This window comes from Poeciliopsis prolifica, unplaced genomic scaffold (assembly GCF_027474105.1).
Source record: "Poeciliopsis prolifica strain line A6 unplaced genomic scaffold, Auburn_PproV2 SCAFFOLD124, whole genome shotgun sequence".
Classification (NCBI taxonomy): domain Eukaryota; kingdom Metazoa; phylum Chordata; class Actinopteri; order Cyprinodontiformes; family Poeciliidae; genus Poeciliopsis; species Poeciliopsis prolifica.
The window spans coordinates 455,565-474,260 of record NW_026562499.1 but is presented as its reverse complement, the minus strand read 5'-3'; the positions used below and the strand labels follow the sequence as shown (position 1 = coordinate 474,260).

At 51.5% G+C, this 18,696-nt stretch overlaps 1 protein-coding gene across 1 annotated transcript in view; it reads right to left on the bottom strand.

Moving 5' to 3' along the window:
* LOC129355077 (uncharacterized) overlaps nt 1-18,696 on the bottom strand; it is a 43,418-nt gene that overhangs the window by 17,629 nt on the left and 7,093 nt on the right. Inside the window, 7 exon segments of the mRNA XM_055024635.1 lie at nt 44-157; nt 1,219-1,304; nt 1,392-1,544; nt 9,227-9,429; nt 9,504-9,738; nt 9,805-10,073; nt 10,339-10,613. Coding sequence (XP_054880610.1) covers nt 44-157; nt 1,219-1,304; nt 1,392-1,544; nt 9,227-9,429; nt 9,504-9,738; nt 9,805-10,073; nt 10,339-10,613 — 1,335 coding nt within the window.

Sequence of the window (18,696 nt, the reverse complement as noted above, 5' to 3'; positions counted from 1 at the left end):
GTACTACAGGTGAACATGTGAGGTTCAGGTGAAGTTCAGGTACCTTCAGTGGACAGCGTCTGGGGGTTACACTGCCTGTATCTCCTGGAGAAGTGAGCGAGGACTCTCTCTCTCTCCTGGGTTTCTCCCATCAGAGAAAAACCGGGTCAGAAACGTCCTGAACCAGAACCAGAAGTCAGAGAGACACTGGATCAGAACTCGGGCTGAAACGATGCTTCGAACGATTCGAGTACCTCAAATCTTAAAATTTCTCGAGGAAAATGTATCTGCCTCGAAGCTTCATTAGTTTATGTTTTATTATTTAGCACCGTGCTCCAGCCGCGCGGAGCTCTGACTTCCGCCTCTGAGTTGTTGACAAAAGCTAAGTGTTAGCAGTATAACGTCCGATTTGTAGTTCAGCCTGTGAGAATTTTATGATTGGTGAGCATGTCCTGGTTTTCATGGTTTTTGGGGACCAATAGGCATCCAGCTGCCGCGACAGCTGCAGTACGGCAGCTTTTCTCCTCTGGAGCTGCTGGTTCAGGGAGGGACGGCGGGAAGAGCTGCAGGAGTATTGATACTGGTAGCAGATAGACTGAACATGGCGGGCGGCTTTGTTCAGTCTCATATCACATATGAGACGGGGATGGAGCGCAGCCCGATCTCATATGTGATATGACGTCTCACGTTGAGGCGCCATGTTGCAGGTAGATGTTTCTGTGAGTGACGAACAAAGGAGTTAAATCCCGTCGCCAACATGAATACAAAAACTATAAATGTTTGGGCAAGGCGAGAGTTCACCTGTTAAACTGACTGAAGATGAAACCAAAAGCTGGAGCACAGACATTTTTATAAGTGTATCTGTGAGCCTGCTTTTTATTATTATATTGAATATGATTTCAGATTCTTGTATAACTTTTCTTAGAAAGTGAGCTGTTATTGTTACAGGATAATTCTCTAAGCTACAGAAAAGTTACTGTTAAGGCAGCTCTAATGTGAAAAACTGGACTGATGTTGATAACACAGCTGTTATGTTAGATTTAATAATGTTTTATTTGATCTTTTTTTATCCGATTATCCGTAAGAAAAATCGATAGATTTCTCGAATCCTAACATTGGTTTATAACAGCCCTAATCAGAACCAGAACCTTTCACTCATTCATTGATTCAGTAGTTGACCTTCCTGTTTAACCTCATCAGAAACTGGGCCAGAACCGAGCCTAGTACCAGAACCAGCACTCACCTGAGAGCCTGGTCGATGTTCAAAGCCGCTGAAGTTGAAGTGCTCCAGGTACTCCTGCGCCACCAACTGGCTGAAGTCGTTACTGCAGGATAAGAACAGGAAGCTCAGTCAATCCAGAACATCCGACCCAAACGCTCTGGTTCCAGAACGGGTTTGGACCCAGACTGACTTCTTGCTGAGGTGCGGTGCCACGTCGGACTTGCGAAACCCGTCCAGAGCATAGAGCCGCTTGGCGAGGCGCCGGGCTGCCTCCAGGTCCGGTTTCAGGCCGTTGGTCAGAACCTCCAGAACCTCTGGGTCGAGCTGGTCCGCTTGACGCTCCCTGGAGACACGATGAGAGTCACTCAGCAGAACCAACAGAACTGCAGGCTGTCTGACCCATCGCCGTGCAACACAGCAAACAAACAGCTGCTGGACTGGTCTGGACCGTTGGTACCGACCCAAACAGAACTTCTGCTTCTGGCTTTCAAGAGTCAGAAAGGTTCTGATTCCTTCGGTTGGAAACACAAAGATGAACCCAAAGTTCTGATCAACAGCTGAAGAAGCAAACAACTGGGTCCAGAGAGAACCTGCCAACACTCACCAAGCGTCTAGTCAGAACCAGAACCCTAACCTGGACCAGAACCAGAATCCTAACCTGGACCCACCGCTTGACTACAGGGCTGCCTTGGTCCTCCATGGCGCTGCTCCGGTCCGGCCCGGCTACCAAATGGACCTTTTGGTGCCACCGCAGGAAGTGAAGTCAGAAAGGAGGAAGTGGGTCAGCCGCAGCGTGGACCCGACCCGGTTCCTGTAACCGGCCCAGCTTCCTCCCACTGTCGCTATGGAAACCACACCACCAAACATCCCATGATGTCTGAGCTTGAATAATGCTGCTACCAGAACCGGCTAACCAGAACCGGCTAACCAGAACCGGCTAACCAAACTGGCTAACCAGAACGGCTAACCAGAACCGGCTAACCAGAACTGGCTAACCAGAACTGGCTAACCAGAACCGGCTAACCAGAACCGGCTAACCAGACTGGCTAACCAGAACTGGCTAACCAGAACCGGCTAACCAGAACTGGCTAACCAGAACCGGCTAACCAGAACCATCTGTAGAACCTCCAGAACCATCTGTAGAACCTCCAGAACCATCTGTAGAACCTCCAGAACCATCTGTAGAACCTCCAGAACCTTAGTCCGGTTCCAGTCTGCCGCATTTCCCTCCCAGAGGACAGGAAGTTTCCTGGAGGAATCCGGATGTTTCCGTCTGCAGCTCCTTCCTGCTGGAGAGACGCATCCAGAGCAGGAAGCTCCCTGCTTCACCCCATCTGAACCAGAACCAGAACCAGAACCCAACCTGCAGTGCTCCAAGGTATTGCAGTGGTTTCTGAGTGGGACAAGCTGTCTGTCTATGTGAGTAAAAGATTTCCTCTACATAAATCATAAGACATGGCGACATGTGACGAGGACTTCGTCCAACTTTTAGTGTCACTTGGAAGAGAAGCTTAAAGAAAGGTAAGATATGTGATGTCAGCAAAGCTAGCTGTACAGAGTCTCATATGTTGCATCTGCAATAAAAAATGTGTGGAGGTGTTGACTGAGGTGTCGCATATATGGGACAACGCTGTGACCAAAGTCTGCTGTATGGTGAAGTGATATTCACAAACCATCTGATTGTTCTGGACGGATCTTTACTAAGTCCTATAGGACTGAAGCCTCACCGAGAGGCGGTCTTTGTTCTTGTGATGCTCTGCATACACTGCAGTAGCTATTATGTTATTTAATTAAAATATATGTAGATTTATTTAATTGGTGAATAAATAAAACTAGAACGCAGAGCATGCTCATTGCTCTTTGATTGTTTGCGTCTCCTGTCATGGTGGCAGACAGGTGAGAACAGTCATAGTCCTTCTGCTTGGTTACTTCTTGCTTGTTGCGCTTGGACAGTGTTAATAGTTGAGCTTTGTGTACCATTAATGCATTGTCTTAATCACTATGTTTAATGATGCAGACAGTTGTGGTTTCTGACATGGGCGATATGGGCAACTGCCCAGGGCGTTATCTTTTAGGGATGGCATTTTTTTTATGGGTATATTTGAAGGTCCCTGTGAGACTGACCTGTGTTTAATTCTCGCTTTGAATGCTGAATATTTACATCTAACTCACATCGGGTTCTGGCAGCGATTAGTTCTGTCTGCACCACTCACCAATCACAGGCAGGTCTGTTTCATCCAATCAGAGTTCGCCTCACAAATCCTGCATTCAATTCAATAAAATAGTCAATAACATCCCAGGAAGCAAAACGTGACTAAAAAAACACATGAAAACTTCATAATAGAATTAATGGAGTTTTTCACCCAGCAAATGTTTTCTCATCATTTCCAGTTTTCCACCAGGTGATTACTGAACCCCGAGCAGCAAAATATTGACATTTGATTGATATGTTTTTTCATATTATAAGACTATAAACACATTAGTACTTGAGCAGATTTTAAGATTTATGTCAACTGTAATATTTGGTAAAATAAAAACCAAATGGACGCTAACGGGCCAACAGAGCTAGCATGTTACCGCCAGGCTGAGCTAGTTTTCTGGAGAAACTGCATCAGATTCTTGGACCGGTTCTGTTCAGATCTCTGTTGGATCTGAACCATCAGAACCTTCCCGACCAATAAACCCACAGCTCCAATCCTAACGCCAGCCCAGCTGCTAGAACCAGAACCATTCTGGGTCCATACTGCAGAGCATTCAAAGAGCTAATGTAGCTAAACATTGAGAAACATTTCCTCCATCTGAAGAGTTCATATGAAGTCCATCACCATGACGATAAGACAGTCTGAACGAGCGTACGGCCCAAACTACCTCTGGTTCTGCTCAGTTCAGTTTCAGGTTATGTTTAATCAGAGGCAAATATAAGCAGAGTGAGACGTCTGTCGAGTTGAACTGCTTTGGTGTCTAAACCAGAGCAGAGTTCTTTCATCTGGACCAGAACCGAACCAGAACCTGATCATAACCGTCCTGGTCAGGACAGAAAGCTGGGACCAGACAGAACCGAAACCAGACAGAGAGGAGTCAGAGCTACAGTTCTACCATTTGGATTAGAACCCAGACCAGAACCAAACCCACTGACAGAACCGGAACCAGCTACAGCAGATGGAGACTCTGTTGAACCTGGCTGACTCGGTTCTGATCCGGCTGGAATCCTCAGAACCCCTTAGGGTCCAGTTTGTATCCGAGCCATAAAGAACTAACTGAATCCGATCCATTTTCAGCTCGCTGTACCTATAAAGTGGCCGGTGAACACATATCTAAGAACAGGCCTATCTCAGGAGTTCTAGTCCAAACCGGGCCGATCTGCAGATCCTGAGCTTCCTGATCCTATCAGAACCGGCCAGAACCATCAGAACCGGTCCAGAACATCAGAACCTGGTCCAGAACCATCAGGACCTGGTCCAGAACCATCAGAACCGGTCCAGAACCATCAGAACCGGTCCAGAGCCTCACCTGTACACGGCCGGGTAAGGTAGCAGGTACCGATCCTCCAGAGCCCCGCCCCCCAGCACAGCAAGTAGGTCGCCATTACGACCTGGCCCTCCCACAGTCCCCCTCTCAGTGGCCAATCAGACGGCCTCGGCACCTCTGAGGCATTATGACATATCCTGGTACGACATCATCTCCTGTTCTTGTTCTGAGGCTCTGAAAGCCGCAGCGTTCCCTCGGCTTTCCAGCTTCCCAGCGTTCTCAGTCCGATCCTCCTGGTTTCCCTCGGAGGTATGAGCTTCCTCCCGGGCCGACAGGAACGCTCCTCCTCCTGCTTTTCCTCCTCCTCTTCCTCTCTTTGTCTCCTCTTCCCTTCCTGGAAGTTTCTGTCTGCGGTTTGCTGAACTTCTGCTTCAGAATTAATTCTGGACAGAACCAGGACCTGAGCCCAGCAGAACCTGACTCCGATGGAGACATCAATGAGAGGAGGTCAGAGGTCACAGATGGTAGAGATCAACACAAATTTCAGGGAGGAGGAAGAAGAGAAAGGTTTCTGTTTTTCTGACAGGAGTGGGAGGTCTTTCTCTCCATCCCGTCTCTGAGATTCAGTCTGGATGAAATCATGAGGAATTTCCCTCCCAACCTCCAATAAATGGACACGAACGTGTGTGTGTGTGTGTGTGTGTGTGTACGTGTGTGTGTGTACGTGTGTGTGTGTGTGTACGTGTGTGTGTGTGTGTACGTGTGTGTGTGTGTGTGTGTTTACGTGTGTGTGTGTGTGTACGTGTGTGTGTGTGTGTACGTGTGTGTGTGTGTACCTGTGTGTGTGTGTACGTGTGTGTGTGTGTGTACGTGTGTGTGTGTGTGTGTACGTGTGTGTGTGTGTGTACGTGTGTGTGTGTGTACCTGTGTGTGTGTGTGTGTACGTGTGTGTGTGTGTGTGTACGTGTGTGTGTGTGTGTGTGTGTGTGTGTGTGTGTATGTGTGTGTGTGTGTGTGTGTGTGTGTGTGTGTGTGTGTGTGAGCAGCAGCTGCTGTTGCTGTTTGGCTGCTCCCCTGGTTTGCATTCCTCCGGCTCTGTGGTTCTGACCCGTTTCCTGGTGCAGACAGTAAAGCCCGGTTCTGTTTGGGTCGGTTCTTTTCTGGTGGGTTCTGGGCGTCTACACTCAGCAGGATGAGATATGGCGGAAAGCCGATCTTTCACTCCAATGAGAGTTCAGGAAGTAAACACTCAGAACAGGAAACAGGAAGTTAGAAGATATTTTCAGTCCAAGAAGAAGAGACCTTCACTGAACCAGGGAAAGGTCAAGAGGTCAGCTTGGACCAAGCTGGAACGTTCTGGTATGAAGAGCTGCTGAACTGAAGGCATGGTTCTGCAGGAAACAATGGAGTGGACCCAACCCAGAAGTTCTGGAGGCTTCCTTTGGATGAATGGAACCGATCAAACCCATCGGATGGTTCTGGCGGTCATGTGACCCTGCAGGTGTCAGAACCAGCCGCTGAGTCGTGACAGATCTCCTCTCTGTTTTCCTGCCTGTGGTGACTCAGTGTTGCCATGGTGACGAGCTGAAAGGCCTCCAGGTGCGGATGACGGCAAGATGGCGGGAATGGGTCGGCTCAGAAGTGCGGCTCGGCCCGGCGCTCCGTCTGCTGCAGATACTCCAGCTGGTGATGATTCAGGAGACGAACAGAGATCCACAGAGATTCATGAAGGCCGTAGAACCGGGCCGGCTGGTTCTGCTGATCCGACTGGTCACCATGTGCACCGGCGGTCGGGAATCGAACCTGGGACCGCTTCGTTTGGACGGTTGGCTCTGCGCCGAGCCACCGTCACACCATCAGCCAGAAACCAAACATTAAATGACCTTAACACAGTTCTGGTCTGGACCTGGTTATTAAAGGCACTGGCTACAAAGCTAACATTAGCATAAGGGCTAATACTATTATTGCTATTATTACTATTATTACTATTATTGCTATTATTACTATTATTGCTATTATTACTATTATTACTATTATTGCTATTATTACTATTATTACTATTATTGCTATTATTACTATTATTGCTATTATTACTATTATTGCTATTATTACTATTATGACTATTATTACTATTATTGCTATTATTACTATTATTACTATTATTGCTATTATTACTATTATTGCTATTATTACTATTATTACTATTATGACTATTATTGCTATTATGACTATTATTGCTATTATTACTATTATTGCTATTATTACTATTATTGCTATTATTACTATTATGACTATTATTACTATTATTGCTATTATTACTATTATAACTATTATTACTGTTATTACTATTATTGCTATTATTGCTATTATGACTATTACTATTATAACTATTATTGCTATTATTACTATTATGACTATTATTACTATTATTGCTATTATTACTATTATGACTATTATTACTATTATTGCTATTATCACTATTATGACTATTATTACTATTACTATTATAACTATTATTGCTATTATTACTATTATGACTATTATTACTATTACTATTATAACTATTATTGCTATTATTACTATTATTGCTATTATTACTATTATGACTATTATTACTATTATTGCTATTATTACTATTATAACTATTATTACTATTATTACTATTATAACTATTATTGCTATTATTACTATTATGACTATTATTACTATTACTATTATTACTATTATAACTATTACTATTATAACTAATATTGCTATTATTACTATTATGACTATTATTACTATTATAACTATTATTACTATTATAACTATTATTACTATTATTGCTATTATTACTATTATGACTATTATTACTATTATTGCTATTATTACTATTATTGCTATTATTACTAATATGACTATTATTACTATTATTGCTATTATTACTATTATAACTATTATTACTATTATAACTATTATAACTATTATTGCTATTATTACTATTATGACTATTATTACTATTGTTGCTATTATTACTATTATAACTATTATTACTATTATAACTATTATTGCTATTATTACTATTATGACTATTATTACTATTATTACTATTATAACTATTATTGCTATTATTACTATTATTGCTATTATTACTATTATTACTATTATTACCATTATAACTATTATTGCTATTATTAATATTATGACTATTATTGCTATTATTACTATTATTACTATTATAACTATTATTGCTATTATTACTATTATTGCTATTATTACTATTATAACTATATTACTATTATTACTATTATGACTATTATTACTATTATTGCTATTATTACTATTATGACTATTATTACTATTATTACAATTATAACTATTATTGCTATTATTACTATTATGACTATTATTACTATTACTATTATAACTATTATTGCTATTATTACTATTATTGCTATTATTACTATTATGACTATTATTACTATTATTGCTATTATTACTATTATAACTATTATTACTATTATAACTATTATTGCTATTATTACTATTATGACTATTATTACTATTATAACTAATATTGCTATTATTACTATTATGACTATTATTACTATTATAACTATTATTACTATTATAACTATTATTACTATTATTGCTATTATTACTATTATGACTATTATTACTATTATTGCTATTATTACTATTATTGCTATTATTACTAATATGACTATTATTACTATTATAACTATTATTACTATTATAACTATTATAACTATTATTGCTATTATTACTATTATGACTATTATTACTATTGTTGCTATTATTACTATTATTGCTATTATTACTATTATAACTATTATTGCTATTATTACTATTATAACTATTATTACTATTATAACTATTATAACTATTATTGCTATTATTACTATTATGACTATTATTACTATTGTTGCTATTATTACTATTATAACTATTATTGCTATTATACTATTATTGCTATTATTACTATTATGACTATTATTACTATTATTACTATTATAACTATTATTGCTATTATTACTATTATTGCTATTATTACTATTATAACTATTATTACTATTATAACTATTATTGCTATTATTACTATTATTGCTATTATTACTATTATAACTATTATTACTATTATTATTGTTATTACTATTATTGCTATTATTACTTTTCCTATGATCGCATCAGGGCCCACGCAGGGAAGCAGCCGGTGATGGACCCACTCAGTTCTGCAGGGTTCTGAGTTCCGGTCAGATCGGTTCCGGTTTCTGGGTTTGTTCTGCTCATAAGAAACTGATTGGGATTTCTGCTTCAGCTGGTTCTGTTAGACCTTTGGTCTAATCTGAATGAGTTCTGATTTTTCTGCTGCTGATCAAAACCAGTCAACACGACCAGAACTACATGGAGGTGCTGCCTCCCTGTGGCCACTCAGTGGTACTGCAGCAGGCTCTACAGTCAGAAGGTCCAGAAGCAGAATCTCTGCTCAGAACAGAACCATCCAGCAGAACCCGTCACAAGCAGTCGTCTGGATCAGAACCTTTGGGTGGGACTCACCTGCTGTGCAGCACTGGCACCGACGTCGCCTTCCTGAAGCTGTCTCTGACGATGGAGCGCCGCCATGTGTCCTTCTCAGACCGGGATCGGACCGGGGGGCCCGGCCCGGCGCCGAGGGCCGTGTCAGAGGAGGACGACTCGGGCCGGGTCAGCGGAGCGAAGCTCAGCTCCAGGATCTGCTTGGCGCTCTCGCAGATCTGACTCTGGACAGAGAAACGGGTCAGTGGCGGCCCGGTGCCATGCGGCCACTGACCCGGGCCCTCCAGAACCGACCTACCTGTATCTCGGGGGTGAGCGTGGGCAGGTCGAAGGTGAAGACGGAGGTGGATCCGGAGGTGAGCAGGTCCACGCTGTCCAGGCTGCTGTATGACGTCCCCTTGGCGCGGTGCGACTCCATGATGTTCTCGAAGTGGCGGCTGAACGAGTCCAACTGGCTCTCTGACGGTCGCCGGGCGACGACCGCCGCCGGCGACCTCAGGCCGCCGTGGTCCTCGGATGGCGGTGCCGTGGTTCTGGAGGAGGAGACGGGTCAGACCTGAGCGGTGGTTACCGTGGAAACCAGAGGAGGACGGCCTCACCCCTTCAGCAGCAGACCGAGGACCTCGTCTTCCTCTCTGGCGGCGCGCTGCCTCTGGCGGTCGCCCTGCATGCGGACGCTGGCCCAGCTGGCCACGCCCTCCTCCTCCTCATCTTCCTCGTCCTCCTCCACCTGGCCGTTTTGCTCCCTGAGGCCCGTCGGGTCGAACCTGGACGACCCGTCCTCCGGGCTGAAGCAGGACTTTCCCAGAACGCTGCGGCTGAAACCCGGACCGGCCTCTTCGGCGGTCTCGGCCTCCGCTCGCATCACCTGCAGGGGGCGGGGCGATTGTCGCATCGGTTATCGAGGCGATAAATTTTGATCAATAAATTACAACATGCAGTCCTTCAGAAACTAGAAATTATTGGTTTTTATCGTAGAACCATAAAATATTGCGATACAACTTTAACTTTATATCAGCCAAAATCAGAACTAGTTCACCTCGTCCAAGTCCGTCTGAACTGATTCAGTAAAGTGAACCAGTTCACCTCGTCCAAGTCCGTCTGAACTGATTCAGTAAAGTAAACCAGTTCACCTCGTCCAGGTCTGTCTCCCGGTAGCAGCGCAGCGGCACGGCGTCCAGGTCCGTCTCAGAGTACTTGATGGACCGCCGGATGATGCCGGTCTTTGGGGCGGGGCTTCGGGGGTCAGGGGTCACCAGCTCCACCTCGACCTGCTGCACCTCGTGATGAGAGAGCTTCTGGTTCTGCTGGTCCCTCCCCCTCCTCTGATTGGTCAGCTGCAGGTGGAGGGAGGAGGGCGGGGTGGTGCTGGGCGAGCCGCTCGGTGGTGGCGTGAAGGACGAAACGTCTGCATGAAGAGATTGAATAAACTTTATTAATCCCCAGGAGGAAACGACGTTTCAGGCCAAAGAACAAAACAACAATTCATCCCTCACAGAGTGAGTCCATCAGTTTCCAGCTGCATGAGTCCCACTGAGGCAGAGTGGGTCCCAATGGGGCAGAGTGAGTCCCAACGGGGACAGAGTGGGTCCCAACGGGCAGAGTGAGTCCGTTTGAGGCAGAGTGGGTCCCAACGGGGCAGAGTGAGTCCGTTTGAGGCAGAGTGGGTCCCATTGGGACACAGTGAGTCCCATTGAGGCAGAGTGGGTCCCATCGGGGACAGAGTGGGTCCCATTGGGACAGAGTGGGTCCCAACGGGGACAGAGTGAGTCCCATTGAGGCAGAGTGGGTCCCATTGGGACACAGTGGGTCCCATCGGGGACAGAGTGGGTCCCATTGAGGCAGAGTGGGTCCCAACGGGGACAGAGTGGGTCCCAACGGGGCAGAGTGGGTCCCTTTGAGGCAGAGTGGGTCCCAACGGGGACAGAGTGAGTCCCATTGAGGCAGATTGGGTCCCATTGAGGCAGAGTGGGTCCCAACGGGGACAGAGTGGGTCCCATTGGGACACAGTGGGTCCCATCGGGGACAGAGTGGGTCCCATTGAGGCAGAGTGGGTCCCAACGGGGACAGAGTGGGTCCCAACGGGGCAGAGTGGGTCCCTTTGAGGCAGAGTGGGCAGGGGACAGAGTGAGTCCCATTGAGGCAGATTGGGTCCCATTGAGGCAGAGTGGGTCCCAACGGGGACAGAGTGGGTCCCATTGGGACACAGTGGGTCCCATCGGGGACAGAGTGGGTCCCATTGGGACACAGTGGGTCCCAACGGGGCAGAGTGAGTCCCATTGAGGCAGAGTGGGTCCCATTGGGACAGAGTGGGTCCCACTGAGGCAGAGTGGGTCCCATTGAGGCAGAGTGGGTCCCAACGGGGCAGAGTGAGTCCCATTGAGGCAGAGTGGGTCCCATTGGGACAGAGTGAGTCCCATTGAGGCAGAGTGGGTCCCATCGGGGACAGAGTGGGTCCCATTGGGACAGAGTGGGTCCCAACGGGGACAGAGTGGATCCCATTGAGGCAGAGTGGGTCCCATTGAGGCAGAGTGGGTCCCAACGGGGACAGAGTGGGTCCCATTGGGACACAGTGGGTCCCATCGGGGACAGAGTGGGTCCCATCGGGACAGAGTGGGTCCCAACGGGGCAGAGTGAGTCCCTTTGAGGCAGAGTGGTCCCGTTGGGACAGAGTGGGTCCCATCGGGGACAGAGTGGGTCCCATTGAGGCAGAGTGGGTCCCAACGGGGACAGAGTGGGTCCCAACGGGGCAGAGTGGGTCCCTTTGAGGCAGAGTGGGTCCCAACGGGGACAGAGTGAGTCCCATTGAGGCAGATTGGGTCCCATTGAGGCAGAGTGGGTCCCAACGGGGACAGAGTGGGTCCCATTGGGACACAGTGGGTCCCATCGGGGACAGAGTGGGTCCCATTGGGACACAGTGGGTCCCAACGGGCAGAGTGAGTCCCTTTGAGGCAGAGTGGGTCCCGTTGGGACACAGTGGGTCCCATCGGGGACAGAGTGGGTCCCATTGGGACACAGTGGGTCCCAACGGGGCAGAGTGAGTCCCATTGAGGCAGAGTGGGTCCCATTGGGACAGAGTGAGTCCATTGAGGCAGAGTGGGTCCCAACGGGGACAGAGTGGGTCCCATTGGGACACAGTGGGTCCCATCGGGGACAGAGTGGGTCCCATCGGGGACAGAGGGTCCCAACGGGGCAGAGTGAGTCCCTTTGAGGCAGAGTGGGTCCCGTTGGGACAGAGTGGGTCCCACTGAGGCAGAGTGGGTCCCATTGAGGCAGAGTGGGTCCCATTGAGGCAGAGTGGGTCCCGTTGGGACAGAGTGGGTCCCACTGAGGCAGAGTGGGTCCCAACGGGGCAGAGTGAGTCCGATTGAGGCAGAGTGGGTCCCATCGGGGACAGAGTGGGTCCCAACGGGGACAGAGTGAGTCCCATTGAGGCAGAGTGGGTCCCATTGAGGCAGAGTGGGTCCCAACGGGGCAGAGTGAGTCCCATTGAGGCAGAGTGGGTCCCATCGGGGACAGAGTGGGTCCCATTGGGACAGAGTGGGTCCCAACGGGGACAGAGTGAGTCCCATTGAGGCAGAGTGGGTCCCAACGGGACAAACCGGGTCCCATTGAGGCACAGTGGGCCCCATTGAGGCAGAGTGGGTCCCGTTGGGACAGAGTGGGTCCCACTGAGGCAGAGTGGGTCCCATTGAGGCAGAGTGGTCCCATTGGGACAGAGTGAGTCCCATTGAGGCAGAGTGGGTCCCATCGGGGACAGAGTGGGTCCCAACGGGGCACAGTGAGTCCCTTTGAGGCAGAGTGGGTCCCGTTGGGACAGAGTGGGTCCCACTGAGGCAGAGTGGGTCCCATTGAGGCAGAGTGGGTCTGGTCGGGGACAGAGTGGGTCCCAACGGAACAGAGTGGGTCCCATTGGGAAAGAGTGGGTCCCATTGAGGCAGAGTGGGTCCCAACGGGGACAGAGTGGGTCCCAACGGGGACAGAGTGAGTCCCATTGAGGCAGAGTGGGTCCCAACGGGGACAAAGTGGGTCCCATTGGGACACAGTGGGTCCCATCGGGGACAGAGTGGGTCCCATTGGGACAGAGTGGGTCCCATTGAGGCAGAGTGGGTCCCATTGAGGCAGAGTGGGTCCCGTTGGGACAGAGTGGGTCCCACTGAGGCAGAGTGGGTCCCATTGAGGCAGAGTGGGTCCCATTGAGGCAGAGTGGGTCCCGTTGGGACAGAGTGGGTCCCACTGAGGCACAGTGGGTCCCATTGAGGCAGAGTGGGTCCCATTGGGACAGAGTGAGTCCCATTGAGGCAGAGTGGGTCCCATCGGGGACAGAGTGGGTCCCAACGGGGCACAGTGAGTCCCTTTGAGGCAGAGTGGGTCCCGTTGGGACAGAGTGGGTCCCACTGAGGCAGAGTGGGTCCCATTGAGGCAGAGTGGGTCTGGTCGGGGACAGAGTGGGTCCCAACGGAACAGAGTGGGTCCCATTGGGAAAGAGTGGGTCCCATTGAGGCAGAGTGGGTCCCAACGGGGACAGAGTGGGTCCCAACGGGGACAGAGTGAGTCCCATTGAGGCAGAGTGGGTCCCAACGGGGACAGAGTGGGTCCCATTGGGACACAGTGGGTCCCATCGGGGACAGAGTGGGTCCCATTGAGGCAGAGTGGGTCTGGTCGGGGACAGAGTGGGTCCCAACGGAACAGAGTGGGTCCCATTGGGAAAGAGTGGGTCCCATTGAGGCAGAGTGGGTCCCAACAGGGACAGAGTGGGTCCCAACGGGGACAGAGTGAGTCCCATTGAGGCAGAGTGGGTCCCAACGGGGACAGAGTGGGTCCCATTGGGACACAGTGGGTCCCATCGGGGACAGAGTGGGTCCCATTGGGACAGAGTGGGTCCCAACGGGGCAGAGTGAGTCCCTTTGAGGCAGAGTGGGTCCCGTTGGGACAGAGTGGGTCCCACTGAGGCAGAGTGGGTCCCATTGAGGCAGAGTGGGTCCGTTGGGACAGAGTGGGTCCCATTGAGGCAGAGTGGGTCCCGTTGGGACAGAGTGGGTCCCACTGAGGCAGAGTGGGTCCCAACGGGGCAGAGTGAGTCCGATTGAGGCAGAGTGGGTCCCATCGGGGACAGAGTGGGTCCCAACGGGGACAGAGTGAGTCCCATTGAGGCAGAGTGGGTCCCATTGAGGCAGAGTGGGTCCCAACGGGGCAGAGTGAGTCCCATTGAGGCAGAGTGGGTCCCATTGGGACAGAGTGAGTCCCATTGAGGCAGAGTGGGTCCCATCGGGGACAGAGTGGGTCCCATTGGGACAGAGTGGGTCCCAACGGGGACAGAGTGAGTCCCATTGAGGCAGAGTGGGTCCCAACGGGACAAACCGGGTCCCATTGAGGCACAGTGGGCCCCATTGAGACAGAGTGAGTCCCATTGAGGCAGAGTGGGTCCCATCGGGGACAGAGTGGGTCCCATTGGGACAGAGTGGGTCCCATTGAGGCAGAGTGGGTCCCATTGAGGCAGAGTGGGTCCGTTGGGACAGAGTGGGTCCCACTGAGGCAGAGTGGGTCCCATTGAGGCAGAGTGGGTCCCATTGAGGCAGAGTGGGTCCCGTTGGGACAGAGTGGGTCCCACTGAGGCAGAGTGGGTCCCATTGAGGCAGAGTGGGTCCCAACGGGGCAGAGTGAGTCCCATTGAGGCAGAGTGGGTCCCATTGGGACAGAGTGAGTCCCATTGAGGCAGAGTGGGTCCCATCGGGGACAGAGTGGGTCCCATTGGGACAGAGTGGGTCCCAACGGGGCAGAGTGAGTCCCTTTGAGGCAGAGTGGGTCCCGTTGGGACAGAGTGGGTCCCACTGAGGCAGAGTGGGTCCCATTGAGGCAGAGTGGGTCCCGTTGGGACAGAGTGGGTCCCACTGAGGCAGAGTGGGTCCCGTCGGGGACAGAGTGGGTCCCAACGGGACAGACTGGGTCCCATTGAGGCACAGTGGGCCCCATTGGGACAGAGTAGGTCCCATTGAGGCAGAGTGGGTCCCATTGAGGCAGAGTGGGTCCCAACGGGGAAAGAGTGGGTCCCTTTGAGGCAGAGTGGGTCCCGTTGGGACAGAGTGGGTCCCACTGAGGCAGAGTGAGTCCCTTTGAGGCAGAGTGGGTCCCGTTGGGACAGAGTGGGTCCCACTGAGGCAGAGTGGGTCCCACTGAGGCAGAGTGGGTCCCATTGAGGCAGAGTGGGTCCCAACGGGGCAGAGTGAGTCCCATTGAGGCAGAGTGGGTCCCATCGGGGACAGAGTGGGTCCCATTGGGACAGAGTGGGTCCCAACGGGGCAGAGTGGGTCCCTTTGAGGCAGAGTGGGTCCCAACGGGGACAGAGTGAGTCCCTTTGAGGCAGAGTGGGTCCCGTTGGGACAGAGTGGGTCCCACTGAGGCAGAGTGGGTCCCGTCGGGGACAGAGTTGGTCCCAACGGGACAGACTGGGTCCCATTGAGGCACAGTGGGCCCCATTGGGACAGAGTAGGTCCCATTGAGGCAGAGTGGGTCCCATTGAGGCAGAGTGGGTCCCAACAGGGAAAGAGTGGGTCCCTTTGAGGCAGAGTGGGTCCCATTGGGACAGAGTGGGTTCCATTGAGGCAGAGTGGGTCCCATTGAGGCAGAGTGGGTCCCAACGGGGACAGAGTGAGTCCCATTGAGGCAGAGTGGGTCCCATTGAGGCAGAGTAGGTCCCAACGGGGACAGAGTGGGTCCCATTGGACAGAGTGGGTCCCATCGGGGACAGAATGGTTCCCAACGGGACAGACTGGGTCCCATTGAGGCACAGTGGGCCCCATTGGGACAGAGTGGGTCCCATTGAGGCACAGTGGGCCCCATTGAGGCAGAGTGGGTCCCATTGAGGCAGAGTGGGTCCCTTTGAGGCAGAGTGGGTCCCGTCGGGGACAGAGTGGGTCCCAACGGGACAGACTGGGTCCCATTGAGGCACAGTGGGCCCCATTGGGACAGAGTGGGTCCCATTGAGGCAGAGTGGGTCCCATTGAGGCAGAGTGGGTCCCATTGAGGCACAGTGGGCCCCATTGAGGCAGAGTGGGTCCCATTGAGGCAGAGTGGGTCCCATTGAGGCAGAGTGGGTTCCATTGAGGCAGAGTGGGTCCCATTGAGGCAGAGTGGGTCCCATTTAGGCAGAGTGGGTCCCGTTGGGACAGAGTGGGTCCCAACGGGGACAGAGTGGGTCCCAACGGGACAGAGTGGGTCCCACTGAGGCAGAGTGGGTCCCGTCGGGGACAGAGTGGGTCCCAACGGGACAGACTGGGTCCCATTGAGGCACAGTGGGCCCCATTGGGACAGAGTGGGTCCCATTGAGGCAGAGTGGGTCCCAACGGGGACAGAGTGGGTCCCATTGGGACAGAGTTGGTCCCTACGGGGACAGAGTGGGTCCCATTGAGGCAGAGTGGGTCCCAACGGGGACAGAGTGGGTCCCTTTGAGGCAGAGTGGGTCCCATTGAGGCAGAGTGGGTCCCATTGAGGCAGAGCGGGTCCCATTGAGGCAGAGTAGGTCCCAACGGGGCAGAGTGGTTCCCATTGAGGCAGAGTGGGTCCCATTGAGGCAGAGTGGTTTCCCAACGGGGCAGAGAGGGTCCCATTGGGACAGAGTGGGTCCCATTGAGGCAGAGTGGGTCCCAACGGGGACAGAGTGTGTCCCAACGGGGCAGAGAGGGTCCCTTTGAGGCAGAGTGGGTCCCATTGGGACAGAGTGGGTCCCATTGAGGCAGAGTGTGTCCCATTGAGGCAGAGTGGGTCCCATTGAGGCAGAGCGGGTCCCATTGAGGCAGAGTAGGTCCCAACGGGGCAGAGTGGGTCCCATTGAGGCAGAGTGGGTCCCATTGAGGCAGAGTGGTTTCCCAACGGGGCAGAGAGGGTCCCATTGGGACAGAGTGGGTCCCATTGAGGCAGAGTGGGTCCCAACGTGGACAGAGTGTGTCCCAACGGGCAGAGAGGGTCCCTTTGAGGCAGAGTGGGTCCCATTGGGACAGAGTGGGTCCCATTGAGGCAGAGTGTGTCCCATTGAGGCAGAGTGGGTCCCATTGAGGCAGAGTGGGTCCCAACGGGGACAGAGTGGGTTACATTGAGGCAGAGTGGGTCCCAAAGGGGCAGACTGGGTCCCATTGAGGCAGAGTGGGTCCCATTGGGACAGAGTGGGTCCCATTGAGGCAGAGTGGGTCCCATTGAGGCAGAGTGGGTCCCATTGAGGCTGAGTAGGTCCCAACGGGGTAGAGTGGGTCCCATTGAGGCAGAGTGGGTCCCAACGGGGACAGAGTGGGTCCCATTGGGACAGAGTGGGTCCCAACGGGGACAGAGTGGGTCCCATTGAGGCAGAGTGGGTCCCAACGGGGCAGAGAGGGTCCCTTTGAGGCAGAGTGGGTCCCATTGGGACAGAGTGGGTCCCATTGAGGCAGAGTGGGTCCCAACGGGGACAGAGTGGGTCCCATTGGGACAGAGTGGGTCCCAACGGGGACAGAGTGGGTCCCATTGAGGCAGAGTGGGTCCCAACGGGGCAGAGGGTCCCATTGAGGCAGAGTGGGTCCCATTGAGGAAGAGTGGATCCCATTGAGGCAGAGTAGGTCCCAACGGGGCAGAGTGAGTCCCATTGAGGCAGAGTGGGTCCCAACGGGGACAGAGTGGGTCCCAACGGGGCAGAGTGGGTCCCTTTGAGGCAGAGTGGGTCCCGTTGGGACAGAGTGGGTCCCAACGGGGACAGAGTGGGTCCCAACGGGGCAGAGTGGGTCCCTTTGAGGCAGAGTGGGTCCCGTTGGGACAGAGTGGGTCCCAACGGGGACAGAATGGGTCCCATTGGGACAGAGTGGGTCCCATTGAGCCAGAGTGGGTCCCAACGGGGACAGAGTGGGTCCCATTGAGCCAGAGTGGGTCCCAACGGGGACAGAGTGGGTCCCATTGAGGCATAGTGGGTCCCATTTGGACAGAGTGGGTCCCATTGAGGCAGAGTAGGTCCCAACGGGGCAGAGTGGGTCCCATTGAGGCAGAGTGGGTCCCAACGGGGCAGAGAGGGTCCCATTGAGGCAGAGTGGGTCCCATTGAGGAAGAGTGGATCCCATTGAGGCAGAGTAGGTCCCAACGGGGCAGAGTGAGTCCCATTGAGGCAGAGTGGGTCCCATCGGGGACAGAGTGGTTCCCAACGGGACAGAGTGGGTCCCATTGAGGCAGAGTGGGTCCCAACGGGGACAGAGTGGGTCCCAACGGGGCAGAGTGGGTCCCTTTGAGGCAGAGTGGGTCCCGTTGGGACAGAGTGGATCCCAACGGGGCAGAGTGGGTCCCTTTGAGGCAGAGTGGGTCCTGTTGGGACAGAGTGGGTCCCAACGGGGACAGAATGGGTCCCATTGGGACAGAGTGGGTCCCATTGAGCCAGAGTGGGTCCCAACGGGGACAGAGTGGGTCCCATTGAGCCAGAGTGGGTCCCAACGGGGACAGAGTGGGTCCCATTGAGGCATAGTGGGTCCCATTTGGACAGA